Source organism: Ceratotherium simum, chromosome 23 (assembly GCF_057802395.1).
Source record: "Ceratotherium simum simum isolate JZ-2026a chromosome 23, ASM5780239v1, whole genome shotgun sequence".
NCBI lineage: Eukaryota > Metazoa > Chordata > Mammalia > Perissodactyla > Rhinocerotidae > Ceratotherium > Ceratotherium simum.
The window spans coordinates 12,485,705-12,511,060 of record NC_141922.1 but is presented as its reverse complement, the minus strand read 5'-3'; the positions used below and the strand labels follow the sequence as shown (position 1 = coordinate 12,511,060).

General features: G+C 45.9%; 1 protein-coding gene across 3 annotated transcripts in view; it reads right to left on the bottom strand.

The window, feature by feature from the left end:
• ASAP1 (ArfGAP with SH3 domain, ankyrin repeat and PH domain 1) overlaps window positions 1-25,356 on the bottom strand; it is a 352,794-nt gene that overhangs the window by 301,803 nt on the left and 25,635 nt on the right. For all 3 annotated transcript variants that reach the window (XM_087447447.1, XM_087447446.1, XM_087447448.1), the window contains one exon: window positions 13,008-13,093. In XM_087447447.1, coding sequence (XP_087303573.1) covers window positions 13,008-13,066 — 59 coding nt within the window. In that variant the 5' untranslated portion in view covers window positions 13,067-13,093. Of the gene's footprint in view, window positions 1-13,007; window positions 13,094-25,356 lie in introns of those variants that run through there.

The window sequence follows — 25,356 nt, the reverse complement described above, 5'->3', positions numbered from 1 at the left end:
GCTGGAATGCAGACAAGGAGAGGCAAGTGGCGGAGATGCAGGGAAGCAGTGGCAGGCCAGATAGGGTCAGGGGGGCAAAGGTTTACACTTATCCGAGGACACGGAAGCCACGGGAGGGGCCGCCGCAGTGTCACAGCACTTACCCAGAAGCCCTCGCTGCTCCCCGACCTGCTCCCATATCTGCCTCTCCACCCATCAAACTCCTGCCTGCCAGGCGGAGGCTGCTCTCACGGAAAGGGTACGGGATCTGGCGGCTGCCCAACACGAGGGGGCAGAGACCCGGACCCACGTTTCAGAGGAGGCTGGCGGTCAAAAGCAGGGGCTTGAGGTCCAAACTTTGTCACTGATCCAGCGGGATGAGCTGAACAAAGGAGCTAAGAGTAGAGGACGGGAAACACGAGGCCGACTCCGTCCACACACAGACACGGCCTGGAGGGATTCCAGAGGTAAGCCAGATGTTGCTGCTGATGGAGGTGTGTTTGAGGCTCATTTAAAACAGCCAAAGCAGAACAGAGACTCTCACACATCCATCTAAGGAAGCTGACTAGAGCCTGAGCTACACTTCAGCTCTCCCCACCTCCAGTTACTTGGTGAGCGGAGTGGGCACTGGTGTGTGTGCCTCCCCAGCATCCAGGATTCCTTCCTCTGCTGACTGCACTCCAAGTGCCCACTGGGAAAGCCCCCTTCCTGGCTCTCACTCCTTTGGGTCCCATGGTGCTGATCTTCCACCCAGAGCTCTGGGGATGGTCAGGTGACACGGGCCTGTCCAGTCGGAATAGTCCATCACCTTGTCTACAGTGACTGGGTCACGTGACCCAAGTTGGACCAATAGGAACCAATTCAGAGATTTGCTAGAACTTCTGGGAAGAAAAGCTCTATATGTACGGGGATTGTTAGACTGGCAGCTGTAGGACAGATGCTTCTGGAAGCCACAACATGGAGACCCTGAGTATAAAGCCAACATAAGGGAACGCACCAGTGAGAGATGAGGGGGTGGGGGAGAGATTCAGTGGTGATGCAGAGAGGAAAAAAGAGAGACTAAATCTTTGAATCCAATCATTCCAGATTTTACCCCGGACTCCTCTGCTACATGAATCTCTGAATCTCTTGACTGCCTAAGCCAATCTGAGTTGGGTTTCTATCACCCAAAACTAAAATTGTGCTGGCACACCCAGGGAACATATTCCCTCATGACCTAATCCACAGCTCCGAGCCTCTGCCTGCCCCCACCTCATGCCTGGGCCTGAGGAAGATGGAGGGGGGGCGCAAGGGAATTCAGACAGCAGCCTTGGCCACCATGCCTGCCAGAGGCCTGAGTATAGAGCCTTGCACACCACAGACGTGCAATCACTACTCTCAGAGTTACCGGTGAAAACTTCACTTCCAATCTCCTTTCTCACCAAACTCGCACATGTTTGGAAACTTCTGAAAGCTATACCTCACCTGGAGAAGCAGCTAGAAGTGAACTCACCTCAGCCACGGTCTGTGGCTCAGGAATCTAACAGTCAATTATCTTGCTGCTGATGAAAAGGCAGCAGCAAGGAAGAGCATGGCAGGGCTCCCTGCTGCCAGTCGTGTTAATGACCTGTCTGCAGTGAGCCTATAAACCTCCGTTTTCAGTTTTGCAGCTCAGCCAAAAACAGTCACTCCACACCTCAGCTTGGCAGACACATCTTCACTTTGGAAGCGATGTTGTTGTTGCCGTGGTTATCAACTCGCAGGAAAACCTGTGTAGTTGTTTATCAGCAGCAAACCCCAAATATTTGCAGAGAACCCCTTTCAGGAGATTTTGGCACTACAGTAACCCACACAGTGTTCCATCTCATTGTTTTTTGTTTTTTTTTTTTACAGAGAAAATTGTTCTCTACTCAAATCTGTAAAATGCATTAGCTCACAGTTTCCATTTTAAACCAAAATCAAATCAACTTTAATATGGATCGGGTAGCCAAGGCTGCTGTTTTCTCTAAGATAATCTTTGTAAGTCCTAACATGTTGGATGACCCAGCAAGAAGAAATGTGAAAACAGAGACCAAGGTCCATAAAAAAGTCCAGATCCCACCTACTTTTCCATCTTGTATATAGATATGAGGATGGCCTCACCTGGGAAAGGCTTCTACAAGTAACAGGCCTAGAATTGGTGTTTTTTGTTCATGGTTGTTCAGGGGCCATTGGTTTGATTTCAACAACAATTTGTATTTATTGAACATCTGCTATATGCCAGACTCAATGCCAGGCCCTGGGGTGACATTAGTAGATAAACAGCTGTCACCACTGTCCATTGGGAGCGTATGGTCTGGTGGGGGTGGCAGACACACACATGTGAACAAACAAATAATTCCACGTTGTTACAAGTGCTGGGAAGAAAACACACAGGGTGCAGCCAGCAAGAATGGGGTGGTGATGAAAGATCTGTCCGAGGAAAGAACATTCTAGCTGAGACTCCAGGATGAGAAGTTGTCCCCCCTGTGAAGAGTAGGGGTTTGGGGGACAGGAGGTGCAGGGAGAGGGGCCCTGCCAGCAGACACACAACATGAGGCAGGGTCCCGACAGTGTCTGCTGAGTGTGAGAACAGAAGGGAGCCAGTGTGCCAAAGCCTGCTAAGGGAATGTGGTGGGGTCAGGGGTGGCAAGGGGCTAGATCATGCTGGCCTTTGTGGGCCAGGGTGAGGAATCTGGATTTCATTCTAAAGGGCAGGGGGCTTTGGGGCCACTGATGGGTTTTAAGCAGGAGCACAGCATGATCTCATGCAGGAGGAGTGAGGAGAATAACCCACGTTGGACACATTAAATTTGAGGTGCCTGCCAGACTTCCAAATGGAGACATTAATTAGACATCTGCAATAATCAAGTCTGGAACTCAGAAGACAGGTTCAGCTGGAGACAGAATTTGGAAGCAGTCAGCATACAGATGGCCTTCAAAAACATTTTGAGGTTGGCTGGAGCCGGGGGTGCCAGACTGAGAAAGAGGGCAGAGTCACAAGAAGAAATCCAAGGGAGCTTGGTGCCATGGAAGCCAAAAGAAAACAGTTTTTAGAGGGAGGGAGTGGTCAGCTGGGTCAAACGCCTCCGGGAGGCTGAGATCTTGTAGAATAATTCCAAAGCTTTGAGATTTGGGAGTGGGTTGGGGAGTGCTCATCTTAAAAGGCTTTCCTTAGAGCTTGGGGACGATATGATGCAGTGAGTAAAAGTGGAAATTCCAGGCTGCAGGGCCAGACTCCCCACAACTGAATTCCACTTCTATCATTTACCAACAACGTGACTTTAAACAACTTTCCAAACCTCCACAAGCTTCGGCTTGTCTTTACAACGGAAATAACAATAGTGTCTCCCTCACAGGGTTAAAGGATTAAATGAGCTAATAAAAAGCAAGTGCTTAGCAGAGTAAAACACCTGGCTCACGTTAAACGGTCAGTGTCAGCTCTTATTGTTGTTGTTGTCGTCGTCATAATAATTAATGCTAAGTGCTAAGTGCTGGGTTTTACATGTACTATCTCATGTGACAGATATTGTTATACCCATTTTACAGATGGGGAGAGTTGCCTAGGACCACCGGGTAAGTTCTGAGGGTGGAGCTGGCATTCACATCCAGGTCAGACTCAGGCTGTGCTCTTAATCAGCACTCTGCAATTCCTCATGTGATGCCAAGAGGGGTGGTTAACGCCCAGGGCAAGGAAAAAAATGGCCTACTAATGCACCGATTGATTGTGTGTTATGGATTGAATGTTTGTGTCCCTCCAAAGTTCATATGTTGACATCCTAACCCCCAACGTGATGGTATTAGGAGGTGGGGCCTTTGGGAGGTGATTAGATTATGAGGATGGAGCCCCCATGAGTGGGATTAGTGCCCTTATGAAGAGACCAGAGAGCTCCCTTGCCCCTTCTGCCATGTGAGGACACAGCAAGAAGACAGCCATCTATGAACCAGGAGGTGGCTCTCACCAGAACTGAATCTGCAGCACCTTCATCTTGGACTTTCCAGCCTCCAGACTGTGAGAAATAAATGTCTGTGGTTTAAGCCACACAGTCTATGGTATTTTGGTTATAGCAGCCCAAGTTAAATCACTATACATCTGCTTCAGCTTGCACTTCCAGAGATAATTCTTGATTTTTACATTGGTTCTGGCATGCTTATGGTTATTAGAAAACCAATCTTACTCTGAGTTTCACAGAGTTTCAGATTAATACAGTGACAAGGTTGTACTAGAAACTGTGCTACAAGAAACCTCCCCCAGGAGAGTAGAGCGTGGTCCCTCACGTGTATGGAGCTCGGGTCCCAGCCGTACTTAAACCAGAACAGCTCTGCTCTCGCCTGTTTTATACATTCAGCTCTCAAGCTTCCATCTAAAGAAAATATTCTGAGGATACAAAAATTTGAAAACCCCAAGACTTGGCATTTCTCCAACTGCACCTGCATCAGCATTACCTGTGGTGGGTGTTAAATGCAGAATCCTTGGCCCCACTACAAACCTAAAGAATCATAAACACTGAAGGGGTGGCCTGGGAATCTGCTTTTTAACCAAATCCCCAGGGGAGTCACATGCATATTCAAGTTGGAGAATTATGTAAGGTGATCTCTATTACTGTGCTGTCCAACACACCAGCCATTGGCCACTTCAAGCTAATTTCAATTTAAATGGAAATTCATTAAGATTAAATAAACTTTAAAAATTCCATTTCTCAGTTGTACTAGGCACATTTTAAGTGCTCAACAGCCACACGTGGCCAGTGGACACCACAGACAAAGAACATTTCCTTCCATCAATGCAGAAAATTCTGCTGGACAGTGCAGAAAGCTTCCCTGGACAACCCAAATATCAGGACTCTAAGTCCACTTGAATTCTGTACCTCATGCATTTTACACCGAGGCACTAAACTCAGTCAACATTTGCCGCCATTTTCAACTGTATTCAAGGCATAATGTGCTACCTAAGGATGTATTATTACACTTATCATACATCAGACTGTTAACAAATGTATTTCCCTGGCACACTCTGAGAGCCTTGAAGGCAGGAACCATGCATGTATTATTTAGGTCTGTATTCTCAGTGCCTATAGCTTAAATAAATGCTCGGGAATTTCTTAGTTGGCCCACACAACAGAAGTGAAATATAAAGCTGGCAATGATTTGTCCCTGCTAAAAGCATTCACCAGCACATCCAACAGGATGGCTACTACTACAAAAACAGAACATAAGAAATGTTGGCAAGGATGTGGAGAAATAGGAACCCCTGTGCACTGTTGGGGGGAATGTAAAACGGTGTAGCTGCTGTGGAAAAGAGTATGGTGGGTCCTCAAAAAATTAAACAGAACTACGTATGATCCAGCAACTCCGCTTCTGGGTATAGACCCAAAAGAACTGAAAGCAGGGTCTTGAAGAGATATTTGTACACTGATGTTCATAGCAGCATTATCATAATAATCAAAACGCTGAAGCAATGCAAATGTCCATCAGTGGATGAAGGGATAAGCAAAATGTGGAATATACATGCAATAGAATATCATCCAGCCTTAAAAAGGAAGGAAATTCTGGCACGTGCTACAACATGGATGAATCTTGAAGACATTATGCTAAGTGAAGTAAGCCAGCCACAAAAGGACCAATATTGTGTGACTCCACTTACATGAGGTACCTAGAGCTGTCAAATTCATAGAGATAGAAAGTAGAGTGGTGATTGCCAGTGGCTGGGGAGGAAGGAATAGAGAGTTGTTATTTAATGGGGACAGAGTTTCAGTTTTGCAAGATGAAAAGAGCTCTGGAGATGGATGGTGGTGATAGTTGCACAACGATGTGAATGTAATTAATATTACTGAACTATACTTAAAAACGTTAAGATGGTAAATTTTATGTTATGTGTATTTCATCACAATTAAATTTTCTTTAAATAATAAATAAAAATTTTAAAAAATGCATTCACTAGTGTCAACTAGAGGAAATATATCAGCCTCACGGCTTCAAGACAATGGCTTTGGAAAAACTCTGGTTCTCAACGTATGCTGCTGCACTTTGAGTAGGTGCTGGGGGCAGGAGGATGGAGATGCAAAAAGGAGGCACAGAGGCATTGTCAAAAGCCTGACCTGGAATCTTACCTCCTTAGAGGGGGCTTCCGTGACAATCCCAGGCCAAAGGGATCCCCTTGGTTCTCTGAATTGCTCTACCACCAACAGTCCTCAGGAACATTCTCTCATCTAGCTGATCATCAGAACCCCCTGGAAAGGCTTCACCCTGGGAGGTTTTGATTCCATACGTCTGGGGGTAGAGTCAAGGGAATCTCATTTTTACAGAGTTCTGCAGGAGAGCCAGCATTGGGAGCCCCCCATCTACAGCATTTATATTATGCCTTATATTATGCTTTATCTACCCATGCAGCTGCTGCTCCCATCTTCTCATCTGGTTTGCAAACTTCTTGGGGGCGGGGAGGGTGACTGCCTTATATCAACCATGAGAATCAAAATCACTTGTGGAATTTTTATTTTAAGATTGCAGATGCCTGGGACCCACCACACATCTATTAAATCAGCATCTCCAACCATTTGTGTTTTTTTAAAAAGCCCCCAAAAGGGATTCCGACGCATACTCCTAGATTGAAACCTATTGCTCTGTGGGCTAACAGAGTGCTTGATACAGAGGCTGCCCAACATCTGCTGAGTGACAAACAGAATGAAGTCCCTTTGAATAAGATATCTGAATGGGAAAACGTGTGTGTTTCATCTGTGTCACTTATTCCAAATATTTTTCTATGAATATTTTACACATGATTTAGACCATATGATAAATAACATTAAAAATTAACATTTAGTGAGCAGCTAATATGTGCTGGTGCTGATCATGTGCTTCACATGTTATTACTCTATTTAATTCTCAATCCTGTGTCTGTTATTGTCTCCACTTTACAGGTGAGGAAACTGAGGCACAGAGAAATTTGTCACTTCCCCAAAAATAAAACTTTTTTTTTACATAATATTTATATCATGAGCATTCTCAGAAATTTTAAAAAGTGATCATAATCATCCTTTTAATGGCTACATTGTTCTTCCTTGTTTTACCCTAATCTGTTTTTTTATCGTTTTGCCCTAATTTGTTAACTCATTTCTCATTGTAGGGCAGGTTTTTATCTTGTTTGCAACTGTTTACCATTTTAAATGAGGCTGCACTGGACATCTTTGGGCTAGGGGTGTTTTCTATATTTCCAAAAAACTTTCCTTAGGAAAGATTACAGGGAAACGTTCTGATGGCGAATGGCATTAAACACTGAACAAAAGTCTTTACTGAGAGGAATGTGCTGAATGAGCTGGGCAAGCCTCTCTCCCGGGGAGGTGCTACACGCCCTGCCATAATCCCACCGACAAGCACCACATCTACTATGGACCAGCCGCTCTTGTGAAGGCTTTACAGATGTGATCCCACCTGGTCCTCACAACACCCCTGGGGGGAGGTACAGACGAGATGCCTGAGGCAGAGAAAGGCAAGAAATGCACAGTTCTGACCCCAGGCCAGGCCTTCCAGAAAGACAGGTGTTCCCCATGACTCCCTCATCAACCATCCCAAGAAATAAAAACTAATGCGAGTAGCAGGAAAGAGCTCTGCCCATCCAGGGGGGACCACACAAGAATCTCCCTGTAAGCGCACGATGAAATGTCTGCCTGACTTCCCCGCCAAAGAATCCAGACACGCTCACTCAGAGCAACACAGAGTTGCTGCTCTCAAGGCACATAGCCTTTATTTGCAGAGAGAAAGTGGAAAGAAGGGAGGGAGGGCAACTACACTTACTCAGGACCCGCCAAGTGCCAGGCGCCCTTGCAGGTGCTTTATTCACATCGTTACATATATTTGTTATGCGTTGAGTGTCCCCCCCAAAATGTTGACATCCTAGCCCCGGGGTACCCATGAATGTGAGTTTATTTGGAAATACGGTCTTTGCAGATGCAGTTAAGATGTAAATTAAGATGAGGTCAGACTGGAGAGGGTGGCCCTTATGGCAATATGACTGGTGTCCTTATAAGAGAGAAGAGAGAAACATAGGGAGGAGACCATGTGACAACAGAGGCAGAGATTGAAGAGATGCCCCTGTAAGCCAAGGAACGCCAAGGATCGCCAGCCAACACCAGAAGCTGAGAAGAGGCAACGAAGCACTCTCCCCTACAGCTTTCAGAAAGAGCACGACCCTGCCAACACCTTGATTTTGGCCTTCTAGCCTCCAGACAGGTCAGACAACAAATTTCTATCGTTTCAAGCCACTGAGTTTGTGGTACTTTGTTACAGCAGCCTTAGGAGACCAACATTGTCTCATCTTTTAGCTCCATATTTTGTTCCTCTTGGTATCCCAACAGCTGGCCCAGTCCCTGGCACACAGTAGGTGCTCAGAAAGTGTTTGCTGAGTGAGCAAGTGAAAAAATTAATAAAGTATAAACTCAGTAGGAGAAGGAACTATGTCTTTTACCTCTACAAGAGACCAGGGCAAATAAAATGTTCAATAACCATTTGTAGAATGAATAAACTGTGTGTGTGTGTGTGTGTGTGTGTGAGGAAGACTGGCCCTGAGCTAACCTCTGTCAATCTTCCTCTTTTTGCAAAGATTAGCTGTGAGCTAACATCTGTGCCCATCTTCCTCTATTTTGTATATGGGACGCCACCACAGCAGGGCTTGATGAGCGGTGCGTCAGTCTGCGCCTGGGATCCGAACCTGCGAACCCCGGGCCACCAAAGCAGAGCACGCGAACTTAGCTCCAATGCCACCAGACCGGCCCCTAAACTTTTTTGAATGAATGAACAATAAGCTCAAGAAGACTCAAGCAAAGAATCTTACTCATCTATTTCCCCAAGATTCAGCAAAGGGCCTGGCACACAGTAGCTGCTTAATAAATTTTGAAGGAGGGAAGGGAAAAACAAAGGGAGGGAAGGCAAGAAGGAAAGAAGACCAGGGTCAATTTCCCAGTTCTCAGTCTAGGTAGAAACTTCCTTCCTTTATGTATCTAATCAAGGAATGGCCGATGCCCTGGAATAACCAGTTGAATTTTAAACAGCCGCAATTACATCGAAAGGGCTTTCACAGTGGAACTTGAATATTATTGTTTTTCTAAAACACACGTCTTTTTCTATTGTATCCAGGAATCATAAGGCTTTCCAACCCTTCCAACAATGTTAGCAATGCAGCTCAGAGTTGAGAGGTCAGCCCTTCTGCGCTCAGCTCCAGGGACACACTTCCCGTCCATGCGCAGCGCTCATTCCTGACCCCTGCCCTGCAGCCAAAAAGGGACATCAGCTGGGCTCAGGGAAATTCAATTTGGGCTGACACCTGGCGGCACGATAATGACCTTTGGAAAGGCCAGGGGGGAGGCTCACAGAGGTCTCTCCTGGGCTTGGTTTAGGAGGTCTAACGTTTAGGTCAGTTCATGTCTACATATGGAGAAAAAGCCTGAAAATAAGGCCGACTGACTTCTCCTGCTGGCTCAGAATTCAATTCCACTTCCAGTTGCTGTCTGTCCTCTGCTGTGCTCGTGGTACGTGGGGTGAAAAAGGAAACATCTTGTTCTTTATTCCCCTGGACTTGAGCTTTCCCAAAGACGACAACTGCATGGTTGTCGGATGTGATTTCATTCATTCATACATTTATTTTAACAACCAGACAAAGTAAGAGGTCCCCAGACTTATGTCCTGATAAATGTAGAAAGTCTCTGCCCCGGTGGGTTCCCCTTCTCGTCTACTGAACTCCACGCTCCAACACTTGTGTGCTCCACGAGATGCCAGGTGTAGGTCACCAACCATCACAGTGACAAACAAGACAAAGAACAGCTGACCCCTTCTCAGCGCCGCTTGGCAGGGAACGGCTTTACGTTTTCCATGTAGCCCTCATGTGGTCACCTCACCACCGATGCAGGAACTCTCTCCTATCACAGGAGTCGGTTGAGAGGGACATCCATGATATTTGCAGGGTTGGGTTAGTTTACAGCCCCTCGCGTGGCCCCAGGGTGTCCCACTCTGAGCCTAACCAGGGCAATCTGTATGGTGTTCACATCTCTCCTGTTCCTCTAGACTGAAAGCCCCACGAGGATAGGGCCATGTCTGCTGCTGCCCCCAGATCCCAGCACTCCAGCCCAGTTCCTGGCCCATAAGGAGTAAGGAACTGATAGACGTATGTCGTATGAATGAGCCAACAAACACACGAGCAAATAAATAAAAAGCAATACCGCTGTTGGGCCTTATGTGCTGGTTAGGAGAACGCGGGCTTTGGAATCGGGCAGGGGAAGTTTCACCCCTGCTCCACCACTGCCTGCCCACGATACGTTTCTATTGAAGTGCTATATAAACACATAAAATTGTCTATGTCATAAGCGTACCGTTCAAGGAATTTTTACACCCATGTAACCAGCACCTAGACCAGGGAACGGAACATTCACAGAACCTCAGAAGCCCGTCTGACGCTCCTTCCAGTCACCGCCCCCGACTCCCCGAGGGTAAAGCACCATCACGCCCGCTGCACGACGTCTGACAAGGCACCCATCCTCTCCGACTCTTATCTTCAAAGTGGGGAAATAATACTTACCACGCTCTGGGTACAAAATGTGTAAGTGTCTGTGCAGTGCCTGGCAAACAACAGTGGTATCGTAGTAATAGCAGTATAACAGAAACAGCACGAGCAGCAGCAGCAGAAAAGTGGAAGTAGCAATCATGATAAGTAGTAGTAATAGTAGAAGCCATAGTTGTGACAGTACAAGCAGCAGGAGTGGTAACAGTAGAAGTCGTAATCATAATAGAAGCAGTCATAGTAATAGTAGTAGTAGTAGTAGTAATGGTAATAATAGAAGTAGTAGTAGTAATAGAAGTAGTATTAATGGTAATAGTAGAAGTAGTAACCCTGGTAATAGAAGTGGTGGCAGTAACAGTATTAGTAGTAATAATGGTAATAGTAGAAGTAGTAATTGTGATAATAGAAGTAGTAGTAGTAATAGTAGAAGTAGTAATCATGGTAATAGAAGTAGTCATCATAATAGTATTAGTAGCAGTAATGGTAATAGCAGAAGTAGTAGTAGCAGTCATAGCTGACATTATGCAGAACTTATTATGTTCCAGGCACCGATCAAGGTACTTTACCTTAACAAATCTAACGCTCAAAGGAGCCCTTATAAGGATGTAGGATTTTACAGATGAAGAAACTGAGGCACAGAGAAGTTAAGTAGCTTTCCTAAGGTCACATAACTACGGAGCCATGGATCCAGGATTCAAACACCAGCAGTCAGGCTACAGAGCCTATCCTCTTAACAGCAATCTTTCAATAACTATTTGCACGGCAAAGAAAGATTTGTCCTCCAATGTCTGTTCTCTTCTTTTTCTACAATAACAACTCTCAATTTTGAAAGCACTGATCTTGCAGAATAAAGATCACATTTCCCAGCCTTCCTTGCAGTTAAGCGTAGCCAAAGAACTAAATTCTGGCCAATAGAATACAAGCAGAAGCAGCAAGTACAACTTCCAGGAAGCATCCTTAAAGGGAGGGGGCCTGCTTTTCTTCTCTTTCCTTCTTCTTGTTGGTAGATGTGATGGCTGGAGCAGGAGCAGCCAGAATGGACCATGAGGTGATCTTGGCAATAGAGGCCCATATGGCAGAGAAACAACACAGGAAGAGCCTGGGTCTCTCATAGATTGCTGTAGCAGCCCTGCACTACCTGTGTTTGAACTTTTGGATAAGAGAGAAATATACTTCTATCTTCTTTAAGCCAATGTTCTTTTAGATTTTACATCATTCATAGCAAAAACTAATCCTATATAATGCACTGTTATTGCAGTTATAATTAATAACACATAAAAAGACACTTGCAAAACAAATGTCACTTTTGTGTTGGACACTTGATTTAAAAAACAGAACAAAATAAAACATGACTTCGGGTAACCCTGTAATGGTCAAACTATGAAAATAAGCAGGCAAAGTCTCACTTATCCTGGAAGGTGGGAATAGTGCCCAATGACCTCATGTCTGGGTCACATCAAAGCCTCTCAGGTTGGCCTCCCTGCCTCCAGCCTCTCGCCTCTCCCACCGTTCAGAACCTTAAAAATTACTTTCCTCCTAAAAATTGGAATAATTCCAACGTTCTGTGTGCCTACTTTACGCAAGACACTTTATTGTATACCTTTCTTCCAGTCTGCAGAAAAAATCTGAAACATAAATATTATCACCCCTCTTTCGTAGATAAGAAAATAGAAGAAACAGAGGTGAGTAACTTGCCTGAGGTTACACAGAAAGTCGGTGCAGAGCCAGGATTCAACCACCCCCGTCCAGCAACCACACTCTTTCCACCACTGAGCTGACTTCTGGAAAACACCAGCTACAGCAGGTTGACCCTGTGTCAAGTCATCCTGGCAACATGAAGACTCTTGGACTCCATGAGTTTTCTCTGCGTAGTTCATGGCTCTTCCTGCCCGGTCTAATTTTTTATCATCCTCTAACACAAACATCCACCCGTGACGTCAGACCCCAACATGTGCTCCTCTGCCAGGGCTCAGTATTCCCAGCTACAAAATGGGGCAAATCATACCTCTACCGAGAGGCAACATGACACAGAGGAAAAAGCAGGAGACCCGGAATCAGGAAAAACTGACCTCAAATCCAGCTGGGCAAGTTCTTTATCTGTAAAATGAATGTGGTAATTCCTACCTGGCGGGATTGCTGGGTGGGCTGAATGAAGTAATGTTTCTAAGGAGCCACTCGGCTAAAACAGCACCTGTTGCTGTTGGTGGCATTGTTGGTGCTGCTGTTCTGACTTTGTTCTAGTACCACCACCCCGCCACCTCTCCTTCTGCATGAAGGAGACAGGTCACGTGATAGAAAACACTTTGAAAAGTCTACAGCTCTACAAACGCCAGAGATCTGAACGTCACTTACATTCACACCCATGGGGTCTCCGTCAGCTTCTAGTGCTTGAGTCTGACCAGATTTTGCATTTCAACCCCCAAAGAGAATCCCTCCACCTTTCCCAGGCTGGGCTCTCTGGACAGGATGGGCTAAGACCACTCACCGATTCCATAGCGAATCTCTCGACGAAAAACTGGAGAGCCTGGAGGCTGAAGATCTCATGTCTCAGCCGTCACATCAGAAAATTACCTGGAGGGGGGGGCGGGAAAAAAGGTGACAAGTGTCATCCAGCGGGACCAGGCAGAAGTCACTGTCTCAGACCAACACATGATTTCATTTGGAGGCCGGCACCCTTGTTAGGAATGTTCTTACCCCACAGAGTGGCTGTCCAGGAATGAGAAGGAAAGTAGCCAGGAAACCACCATGTCAGCGATCCACTTTGGGGCTGCTATCTCCATCACTGAATCTGTGCAAGCGCTCAGAAAGCCTTCTTCAGTCTATTTCTAGCTCTACGTTGGAGAGCAATTTACAAGCCATTAACTTCTCTAGACCTGCGCTCTGAAACACGAAATTCAAGTGTGCTGACAGGTGCGACAAACAGACAGACAGACAGACACCTGCTGCTGTATGCCCCCAGCAAAGGGAACCGGCCCCAGGAAGGAGGTAGATGCATGCGAATATACATATTTCAGGACAGCCCCTCTGAAACTGAGAGAGGATTTTAATTAATTCATGCATACCACAGCTTAATTAACTGCTGAGTGCACAGAGCGCGGGAAGCTTGGGCTAAAAGGTGTTATATAAGGGAACAGCTTCAATATTTGCAGAATGGAGGGGAAATAGAGATGGGAGTGTGAAAACAGGGACCTGCCTGGTCCTTCTCCAGTGATCCCTAGCTCAGAGTGGCATCTCCAACCGGGGCCAGAAACCAAGGGACACTTGATCCACCATCTATCTCCCTCACCCCCGTATCCAATCCATCCCCAAGTCGGGTCTCCCTTACTTCCTAAAGATCTCTCAACCTGTCTCTCTCTCTCCATCTCCACTGACACAGCCCTGGACCAAGCCTCCATCATTCTCACCTGGGCCACTGCACCTGCATCTGACGAGGTCTCCCCTCATCACCATTTCTCCCTCTGAAATCCACTCCCCCACACTGAAGCCAGAATAATCTTTTTCTTTTTTTTTTTCACGTTTTATTATGCAGAATTTTATACCAACACACAAAAAAGAGTATCATGAACCCCATGTACCTACTGCCCAGCCCCAATCACTGTCAACTCATAATTAGTCCACCCCATCTACACCCTAATCCTTCCCCGCCCCACATCACTATTTCAAAGCAAATTCCAGACATCTTATTTTTAGTCATAAATAGTACAGCATGTATCTCTAAGATAAGGTCTTTTACGAAAATATAACTGCAATGCCATTACCACACCTAAAAAGATAATTCCTTGAAATCACCAAATATCCAATGCCCAAATTTCTAACAGTCTCGTAAATGTTACAAATGTTTTTTTAATAATTGTTTTTAAAATTCAGACCCAAATAAGGCCCACACTTTAAATTGGCTGATATGCAGAATGAAACTCTTAAAACACAAATCTGACTGTGTCATCCCCAGCTCTCCACACCCAGTTTAACATTCTTCAATGGTTTCTCAGTGCTTTAGGATAAAAACTCAAATCACTTAATGTGGTCTGACTCTTGCCCACCTCTCTGGCCTCATCTTGTCCACTCGGGCTCACTGCTGCAATCATATGACCTTCTTTCGGATCCTGGAACTCTCCACGGTCCTTCTGCCCCAGGTCCTTTGCCCATGCTGTTTCCTCTGCCTGGAAGGCTCCCTCACTCACTTTGCCTAGTTAACTCCCATACTTCCTTAAATCTTACTTCCTCAGGGAAACTTTTCCTGCTCCTCCAGATTAGATCACAAAATTTATCTCAGTTTTAATTATGTATTCACTAATGTGAAGCTTGATTGACATCTGTTGATTTGATTCGATTATAAGCTACATGAGTAGAAAGACTGTGTTTGGATTTTCTCCCTGGCGTCTCCCCAGCCCAACCACACAGTGCCCAGCACAATATTAACAAAGATTTGTTGGATAAATGACCAAGCCACTTCCTTCAAACTTAGATGCCAATAGCGATTGACTGAATCTCCCTGAAACTTGAATCACACCTTTAAATTAGAGGGGGAATTGATAATCTTATCCTAAGGTTCATATGGAAACGTGATGGGCTCAGCATAGCTGAAACAATCTTGAAAAGAAAGGACAATGTTGGAGGACTCACATTTCCCGATTTCAAAACCTACAACAAAGCTACAGCAGTCAAGACAGTGTGGTACTGAAGAATAACATATGCTCCCTCAGAATCACAGACCATGATCTTCCTGTAACATTCACCTCCTGATCGCAACTTTACTCAGTACCTGTCAGGCCCTGTGATTGCACAAATAATCAATGCCTCTCCCAGCCCACTCTGCAACTTGCTTTTCTTTCCTAGCTTCACCCAAGTGTACAAGCTTAGACAGTGTGTAGACTGGATCACTGCTCCTAGTTCTTCACTCTCAACCTGAACTTGAATTATACATCCCTGCCCTTTGTCACGTGACTCTGCAGTACTCCCCTCTACAGTGGGTGGTGGTGATTTCCCTGCCCCACTGGATTCCGGACTGGACCACTGTCTTGTTTAGCCAATGGAATGCGGATGGAAGTGACCGTGTGCTGGTCCCAAGCCTATTCCTCTTGCACTCCCGTGACATGCCACGAGGGGAGTATGTCCCCCTTGCTGCTGTCAGCTGCTGCCTTTCAGTCTGGGCCCCAGACTGAAGATACACAGAGCAGATCTGAGCCCAACCAGAAGTTCAGGCTGAGCCAGCCAAGCACAACTTAGATCAGCCCAACCACAACTGACCCACAGACCCATGAGCATTTAAATAAATGGCTCAAGCAAGCCACTGCAACACTGAGGGTTTTGTTACTTGGCAAAAACTGACTAATACACACGGGAACACTAATTTATGGACACCAATGAGTATCAACACAGGTTGGAAAAAATGAAAGCCTTGCACACAGGCAGCACAGGTATGAGGACAATTGGCAGAGCCACCTCTTGCAGAATACCCACCTACTTGGTGCCAATTTGACCCTCACAGCAACCCTGCAAGGTAGATATTGGCTAGCTTTACAGATGAGAAAATCGAGGCTCAGAGAACTGATATAATGTGTCCAAGACAGTGTGTGGCAGAACTGGGATTCCAACCCAGGTTGTCTGACTCAAAACCTCCAAGCCATGCTTTCCCTTCATTAGAGGGTCTTGCAGATGCTCAGAGACAGCTGTCGCATGAGGCCCTGTTCCACCAACCCACCTCCACCCTTGTCCCACTTCCTTTACTGGGTCTTCAAGAGAGGCTGCTGCGATAGAGTGGAAAGGCCACTGGGCTTAAAGTCAAACGCCCGGAGTTCCAATCCCGCCCTGCCCCTGAGCAGAGCCTCGTCCTGGTCACTCAGCCTCTCTGGCTCTCAGGTCCCTTGTTTTCAAAATGAGGCCACTAATCCCAGCCTGGCCCACGTCACTAGACTGGTGTGAACCTCCAGAGACATGGCGTGTGAAAGAGCTGTGTGAGGTGTGACACCAAAGGCAGTTCACATCCTGCTCCCTCGGCTCTGAACCCACTCAAATGAGGTTACCATCTACGTACATGTCACTATCTCACTCTTGCTGGTTTGAGACCTATTTGTGCTTTGAGACTGATTTTTTTTGAGATTATTTCTTTCAAGTTATGAAAGTAATCCAAGTCCACCACAAAAAATATTAAAGCATAAAACTGAAATCTTATGTTATCCCAACACCTAGAGATAAGTACTGCTAGGATTTTAAGCCTATTTCCTTCCTGGGACTGATTTTTGTAAGAGTGAAACAAACAATGCATTTCAATTAACATGATTTTCTTAGAACCATGGAACTACTAGTAACAAAAAAATATTCCATTTTGCATTCACTCAACAAACATTCGTTTTGTACCTACCATGTGCGAGGGACTGTTCTTGCTGCCTGAAGACAGAGCCAAGAACAAAAGAATGTTCGTGATCTCAAGGAACTACATTCATTCATTATTTTTTAAATTCAACAAATATGGAGCAACTACTATATGCTGGGCACTTGCTAATGATGATGATGATGATAATAACAGTTTTCTTGCTAGGTCCTGTACTCTAACAGTTTGGCTTATTATTAAAGTTTAGCCCTTACCAACAGACACATGAAAAGATGTTCAACATCATTAATTATTAGAGAAATGCAAATAAAAACCACAAGGAGATATCACCTCACACCCATCAGAATGGCTATAATTAACAAGACAAGAAATAACAAGTGTGGGAGAGGATGTGGAGAAAAGGGAACCCTCATACACTGCTGGTGAGAATGTAAACTGGTGCAGCCACTGTGGAAAACAGTGTGGAGATTCCTCAAAAAATTAAAAATAGAACTACCATATGATCCAGCTATTCCACTTCTGGGTATTTATCCAAAGAACATGAAAATACTAATTTGAAGAGATATACTCCCCCTTATGTTCATTGCAGCATTATTCACAATAGCCAAGACTTGGAAACAACCTAAGTGCCCATTGACGAATGAATGGATAAAGAAGATACAGTATATATACACAATGGAATACTATTCAGCCATAAGAAAGATGAAATCTTGCCATCTGCAACAACATGGATGGACCTTGAGGGTATTATGCTAAGCGAAATAAGTCAGATGGAGAAAGACAAACTCCATATGATTTCACTCATATGTGGAAGATAAAATAACAACAACAACAAACAAACATATAGACACAGAGAACAGATTAGTGGTTTCCAGAAGGGAAGGAGGAGGCAGAGGGCAACAGGGGTAAAGGGCACATCTGTAAGGTGACAGATGGCAGTTAGACTTTGGGTGGTGAACACGATGTAGTCTATACAGAAGTCGAAATATAAGGACGTACACCTGAAATTTATATAATGTTATAAACCAATGTGACCTCAATAAAAAAAGTTGGCCCTTAGAACAAATGCATCTATGGCTCTTTGGTGAGTTATTTAGCCTTTCACACTTCAGTTTCCTCTTCTTTAAAACTGAGATGATTGAAGTTCCTGCCTCATAGAGTCACTGTGAGAATTAGTAAGACAATGTAGGTAAAGCACTGAGTAAAATGCTGGGTCCCCAGTACTTGCTGAATAAATGGTGACTAGTAGTGGTGGTAGTGATGTTACTGTCTCATTTAATCCTACAATTAGAGGTTATGGAAACTCAGAGGTTAAGGAACCTGTCCAAGGTCATTCAGATTACCACTGAGGTACCTGGGGCGCAATCCCACAGGGGACCCTCGGAGAGACTGGGGAGAGCACACCTCAGCACTGTGCCCCCCAGGGGTAGGGAAGCTGGGGCATTTATGCTCCCACTCCTGTGCCTCACTAGCGGAGCACAGCTGGGGGACGGCCTCAGACAAAGAGGCAGGAAGCCCTCCCTGGGAACAGGCACCTTCTGCAGTGCCTTCCAGGGTGTGCTCAAAGATACAGGCAGGGAACACACAGCATCTGTAAATAAGTGCTCAATAAATATATGTCGGAGGAGTGAGTGAACGTGTGCTCTCAACTCCTGTGCTCTTCTTTACAACTTCTGATTTCCCACTGCCTCCGGTGATGGAGGATTTAAAGCAACTACCTGCTAGAGCAAACCAGAATTCATTACCATCAAGCATTGCATTTTCAATCCACCCACGTTCCTGCTTTTCCATTAAAATTCTTTCTGTGACTTACGGTACATGAGTCAGGACAGCAATTCCCGCGTGTCACGCAGGAATGAGAGACATACATCACTTGGTACATAAACCCTTCTTTACTGCCAATCCCCAAATAGGTGCTGAGTTTTATTCACAGAAGTGTCTTTACAGATGTTGGGATTCGTATCCTTTTAGAGAGGATGTTACGAACTCTTGAGTCATCTGCAGCTGCTACGGCTTGGACAATTTCTTTTTTCCCATAACATCACAGCAAACATTTTTCCTATTTACTGATGCGACTCTTTCCTGTTCTGCGGAAGCTGTCCTTAGCGAATCGGGGGCCTAAAGGAAATAGCTCGGATATATATTTATGCCAATCTTCCTCTTATCTATCAGAAGCCCAACTTGTCTAGTCCCACCTGAAATTCCGCCTCTTCCAAGAAGCTTTCTCCAACTTTCCCAGGCCAACAATCTATCCATTTCTGAACTCTCACAGCACTAATAATAATAATAATAATAGTAACAACAATAACAATAGCAACCCCTGTTGAGTACTATGTACCAGACCCATCCTAGGCACATTCATTATCTCATTCAGTCCCCACTATAACCCTGCAAGGAACTATGACTGTCTGAATTCTAGAGATAAGGAAACTGAGGCTCACTGAGGTTAAATAACAGTTGGTCACATGGCTAGTTGGTGGTGGCAGATTCAGGATTCAAACTTGGAATGGCTTGACCACAAAGCTCAAGGCTTTACTCACCACACTAAGCACAGGAGTAGGGAATATGACTGAATTCATCCCGTTCTGTATTATTTTCTGATTGTTTCAAATAGGTAAGTCAAACCTCCTCTCCAGTGGCGATTCTTGAATAGTGAATGCTGAGACCGTCTGAGTTGGTCATGGGGATTTCGTACAAATTACTAGGTCTCTCAGTTGCTATATTCACCAGCAAGCAACAAGTCCTGCCTCGCTACCTGCCCCGAGGAGCCCCAAGTTATACACCTGTGGCCTTTGGCCAGGTAACTCTGGTTGTTTCTCCTAATCCCCCTTCCTCCTGCCCACCAGCCCACAAGTGTTTGGGATGGGCGGCCCCTACTGACTCTACCTGCCCAGGATCACCCAATCAAGGTGTAGAAGAAAGCAGCAAGACCCTGTAGAAGCCAACCCCAAGAAAGCCAAGAAGGGTTGAGCTGCTCTGCCTAACAATGCTGATGCAATGCAACTAGACAGCCGGGGCCCCATCCCCCTGCCTCACTCGCTGGTTAAAATAACAATCAAAGATGGTTTGGGTCTCTCCTCTCCAAAGAAGAGGTCGCTGCGAAGGACCCACAATCCAAACCACCATCTTGTTGGATCACAAATTCACGATGACCGTGACCACATGCCTACATCCTATTCCATGGGTATACTGCACACTGGGCCAGATGGTGAGGAGGCCAAGTTGGGTGGGTCGAGCTCACCGTCTAGTGGGGGCGGGGGCACAGGTGCAGAAACAACAGACAGGATGAACCCTCATATGTGACCTCACCTGGGTGTGAACACAATGTCACAGGACCTGCCTCACAAACATTTAGCAAGTGCCTACTGCGTGCTATTTCCCACTGGCTAGAGTTTCCCATCATGAGAATCATCTGTTGGGGAAACACATCCATTCATCCATTCACTTATTGAAAAAATATTTGTTAAGCGAAATGTCAAGGATATAATAATGGTTAGCAAAATAGACATGGTCTCTGCTTAGAGCCCGTGTTTAAGGGAATTAGACCTTATTCAAATGAACTCATAGGTGATGAGAAAAAGGCCAAGTGCTAGGTACCACAGGAACCTACATACTACAGGTGAAAAGTCAATTCTCGAAATTTTCAGAAGTTGTATCCTGAGAATTTTGTGAATCTTCAAATAAGTGAATGCCAGAGAAACAGCCTCAGTGAGCTGAGGAGAGACCAACCAGGTAACCCGGAGAGCTGTGTGCTGGGAGGCCGGCTAGGCTCACTCACCAGCCACGTGACCACGCCTCACACCAGCAGAAGCAGACTCAGCTCAGTCTGTGCCACCACAAAATTACACATTTCCTCCAGGGACCCCTGGGGAGAACGGCAAGTGTGGAACGTGAAATCTGCAGGCGCCGAGGGTTTGTTGTGCTACCAACTGCTTTAAAAGTGCAATCGATGTCCTTTCGAACAATCGTGTGTTTCCTCTCAGTGAGCAAGCTGAGCCAGAGCCATCTGTGCTCACCGTGTAGGAGAAGGGAGCAGCAGGGAGCCCGTGCCGGGGGAATTTCCCAAGCACTGGAAAGAGGAGAGCCTTTGGAGCAGGAAGACTTACATTCCAACACCGGCTCTCCCACCTAGTGCTGTGTGACCTTGGGCAATGAACTTCCCCCTATGAGCCTGTGTTTTCCTCTGGAAAGTGGGGATGGCAGTAGACTATTATGGCGCCCACATGAGTGATGATGCCCACACACTGCCTTGATGCTCACAAGCCCATTTAAGGCCAAGTGCTTCCTACTGCAAGCAACACCTGAGACTTTCTGCCTGAGAGTCACTTTCGGCCGCCAAGGGGCAAGGTGGAAGTGCCAGGGAACTAATGCTCCCAGGCGTGGCCCTCAGACAAGGATGTGAGAAGTGCTGGCACAGAACAGATGTATAGTAAACAGCTGCCACTACCATGACAACCCACAAGTAGAAAGGACGTCAGCAGCCCAGGGCTCTAACTTGGCAGCCTCTAAGCAAGGCCAGCACCGTGGACATGGTTCATCCAGCTGGTCATCATGTTGTTGTCCACTGGCCACTGCCCTGGCAACAGTCAAGGAGGATACAGCCAAGGCCCGGAAGTCACCTTCCAGAAGCAGCACTTCAGTGTCCCAGCCTCCACCCTGCCCAAGGAAAAGGGAACCAGGATGGAAAGGGCTTTGCAGGGAAAGGTGTTCACTCCTCTGCAGGAAGCCCCCATTGCTGAGCACCCACTAGGCACCACGCAGGTCCTGTGTGGGCACCAGGTGCTTTGCCACCTTCAGTCGCACTGAATCGTCACCCAGCCCCAAGGACTGAGAAGCACAGCTGTTATGATCCCCATCTTACAGAGGAGACAACAGCTCTGAAAGATTAAATAATAATTGAGAAAAATAATACAGTTAGCATATATTGCATGCCTCCTATGTGTATCAGATGCTACACAGCAATAACTTTAATCCTCATAACAACTCAAGGAGACAGGTATTATTATTGTTCCATTTTACAGAGAAGGAAACTGAGGCTGTTTCAGGATGAACAGGATGAGCAACTTGCTAGAGTTTTCACAGCTAGTAAGTGGAACCTAGATCTGTCTGATTCCAAAAGACTCTTCTTTCATTCACCAGCCTTTCAGAGCAGCAGCAGCCTCAGGAGAGAGGTCTCTGCTGTATGGATTTCTCCCCTGGTGCTAGAACTAAAAAAAGACCCGTAACAAGCTGGCGAGACCGGCCTCGCCCCTCAAGCTCACTCCCAACTCCCTGGAATAGGTCCAACTAACATCAGCAACCCAGTCTGACAACACTCTTTGTAGTCACATTACTCCTTCCATTCCGGGACAGCCATATTTTCGAATTTTACCATTTCTGAAACACGCTGTCTTACTATCAATGAAATTTAATGTGGCAGAGCTTCTGGTTTCTCCTCCAATGCTGCGATGATGTCAAGAAAGCAGGTTGCAATCAAAGGCATCCCACAATCAAAGGAAATAAAGTATATCTAAGAAATGTTCACATCTCATCTAGCAAAGCCCAGAATAGTCCTGAGAAGGCTTTAAATTTGAGAAATGAGGAGCCTACATAATCTCTCTCAGACCACCCAAAGAATCCATCAATTTGCACCTGCCCCTGCACAGCCTGCACAGGCTGCCCCACAGCCTCCCCTCCATTTGTAACTCAGAAATTCAGGCTCGGAATCCATGCATATTTGCACTTCTAATAAGAAAAGGAAGTGAATTCCTCACTTGTCAATCCACAGGTAACAAAATCTAATGAATGCCCATTATATTGTAAAACTCTGAAATAAATATTTGACTTTATCTTCTATTTTGCCATTCGTTCATTCCTACAACAGTGCAACAGATGCCATTAGGTGCCAATCCACAGTTGGGTACCCTCCTCCAGCATTAAGGCAGAAGGTGAATCCGTAGTTGCTGGTACCTGCAAAAATGGACGTTGGCACAAAGTATAGAAACAATACCGAGGATCGGACACAGAGTGGCTTCACGGGGGAGGCGGTAGCAGCCTCAGGTTTTGAGGGATGGGACCACACCAGACAGAAAAGACAGGAAGAAGGACTTCTGAGTGCACAGAGCGGCAAGTTCTAAGCTAGAGCCAAGAAAGAGCTTTCACTGGACAAATGTTTGCTGACCCCTCTGCCACATCCGAGGCACAGCGCTGATACCCGTCACGAAGTCTGGCCTGTTGCGCCGGGCTCTAGGGCCCCTGTGCCAGCACGCTGAGCCAGGCCCTGCCCGGTGTGTCTGGATTACTGCAACCCTAGCTGCCTGGCCTCCTGCTCCAGGCACTCAGCCTTCCCACCCCTGGATATGGATTTCATTCTGGGGCTCTGGCCAAGCTGTCTCCCCTCTCAGCCTCCACTTCCTCATCCGCACGACGGGGAGAGTTAGCAGCTACCTTTTAGGGTTGTTGTGCAATGCCTGGCATGTAGCAGCTGCCCACTGCAGTGGAGGTCCACGAAGGCAGGGACCTTGTCTGGCTTGTTCATCAATGAAACCTCAATACTTAGAATATGCCTGCTGTAAAGGACTGGATACATATATTTTTACAAATTTTTAGTTGTGGTAAAAAAAAAAAACACATAACACAGAATGTACCATCTTGACCATTTCTGTGTATACTTCGGTCATGTTAAGTATATTCACGTTGCTGTGCAACAGATCTCCGGAACTTTTTTGTCTTGTAAAACTGAAACTCTATACCCATAAACGACGACTCCCCATTTCTCCCTTCCCCCAGTCCCTGGCAACCACCATCCTACTTCCTGTTTCTATGAATTTGACTACTTTAGCTACCTCCTATAAGTGGAATCAGACAGTTGTCTTTTTGTGACTAGCTTTTTCACTTAGCATAATGTTCTCAAGGTGCATCCGTGTTGTAGCATGTGTCAGATTTTCCTTCCTTTTTAAGGCTGGATAATATTCCATTTTATGTTTTAGACCACACTTTGTTCATCCATTCATCCATCAACGGACATTTGGATCCCTCCTGCCTCCTGGCTATTGTGAATACTGCTGCCATGAATATGGGTGTGCAAATATCTCTTTGAGATCCTGTTTTCAATTCCTTTGGATATATACCCAGAAGTGGAACTGCTGGATCATATGGTAGTTCTATTCCTAATTTTTGAATAACTGCTTTCCGCAGAGGTTGCACCATTTTACAATCCAACCAACAGTGCACAAGCTTCCAATTTCTAGGACTGGATACATAGTTGAATAATAAATGAATAATATGTTTGTTGAACAAATAATGAACAAAGCATAATAACCCGATAAATACTTTTTGATGGCCTGACACTTTCCCTCAGGTGACTTACAATCCCAATACGTAGACCCAAGAATAGGAAATAAGCAAAATGCCACACTGACACAACTGCAGGAACACACCAGAAACCTCCATGTGCAAAGGCTGACGTTGCTCCCACGGCCACACTCAATACCAGAAGTTCCTCCAGGTCCGGGACCATGACTTGCCGCTCTCTAAATCTCAGATCTTGACCCCCAAGGCCCTGGCACAGGGGCTGATGTGCTGCAGGAACACAGCAGTATTTGCTGAATGGTTACAGAGGGGTGGGTTCAATCAAGGAAGGCTTCCTGGAAGAAGATGGCTTTGAAAGAGGGAGAGGACAGTCTGGCAGAGAAAAGGAAGAGCAGGTGTGGCTGTCGAGAGGAGCCTGACTCATTAGTTTCATCTCATTCCTGAAGGCAGAGGCAATTTGTGTCTAAGACTCAACACTATAATAAAGGCACTTGACATGATGTTGACACTTTACAGGTGCTCAGTAAATACCTGTTTACTGACAACTTGATCAGAAGGAGATAAAAACAAACAAGGGAAACATCAGAAAGACTGCTGGATGAGTTGTCAAAATGGGAAACTGGGGGTTTCTTTTAAACTGTAGGGAAATATTCGTGTGATCTAAACTCAGCTTCCCACTCCACCAGCTCCAGTGGGACAGGATGCCCTAGAGACGCCACCTTTCAGCCCTTCCCTGAGGACGCCTTGTGACCAGGGGACGCCACGTTGGGGCAATCCCAATCTTCAAACTTCTTTCTGGAAACCCGTCTCTGCTTCTTAGGAATTTCACTGCCTGTAAACCTAGAAGGATCAGCCAATGTCTACAAGACTTCTCTTCAAAATGAAGTCTCCCCAGAGTCAAGACTCTTTCCTTCACATGAAGATTTAAATCTTTTCTATTTCACGGATGTTTGCCTCCAAGGTGTGGCAGGCGACACCGGGGCAGGATGCTAAGCCTGGATGCGGCTGACTCACCATAGGCTGGAGTCTACTCCCTTCACCACTCAGTGTCGCCACCACTGGAGTCACTGAATTCAGGATGCCCATTAGACTGGAAGGCCTTGGAAAATTCCAGGCAAGCATGACAGAGATGTGAGCAAAGCAGCCCTACATCCCATCCCTCCTCTTCTGGAAAAGACGTCAGGGAAACCAGAAGACCCTGCAGCTAGCACAG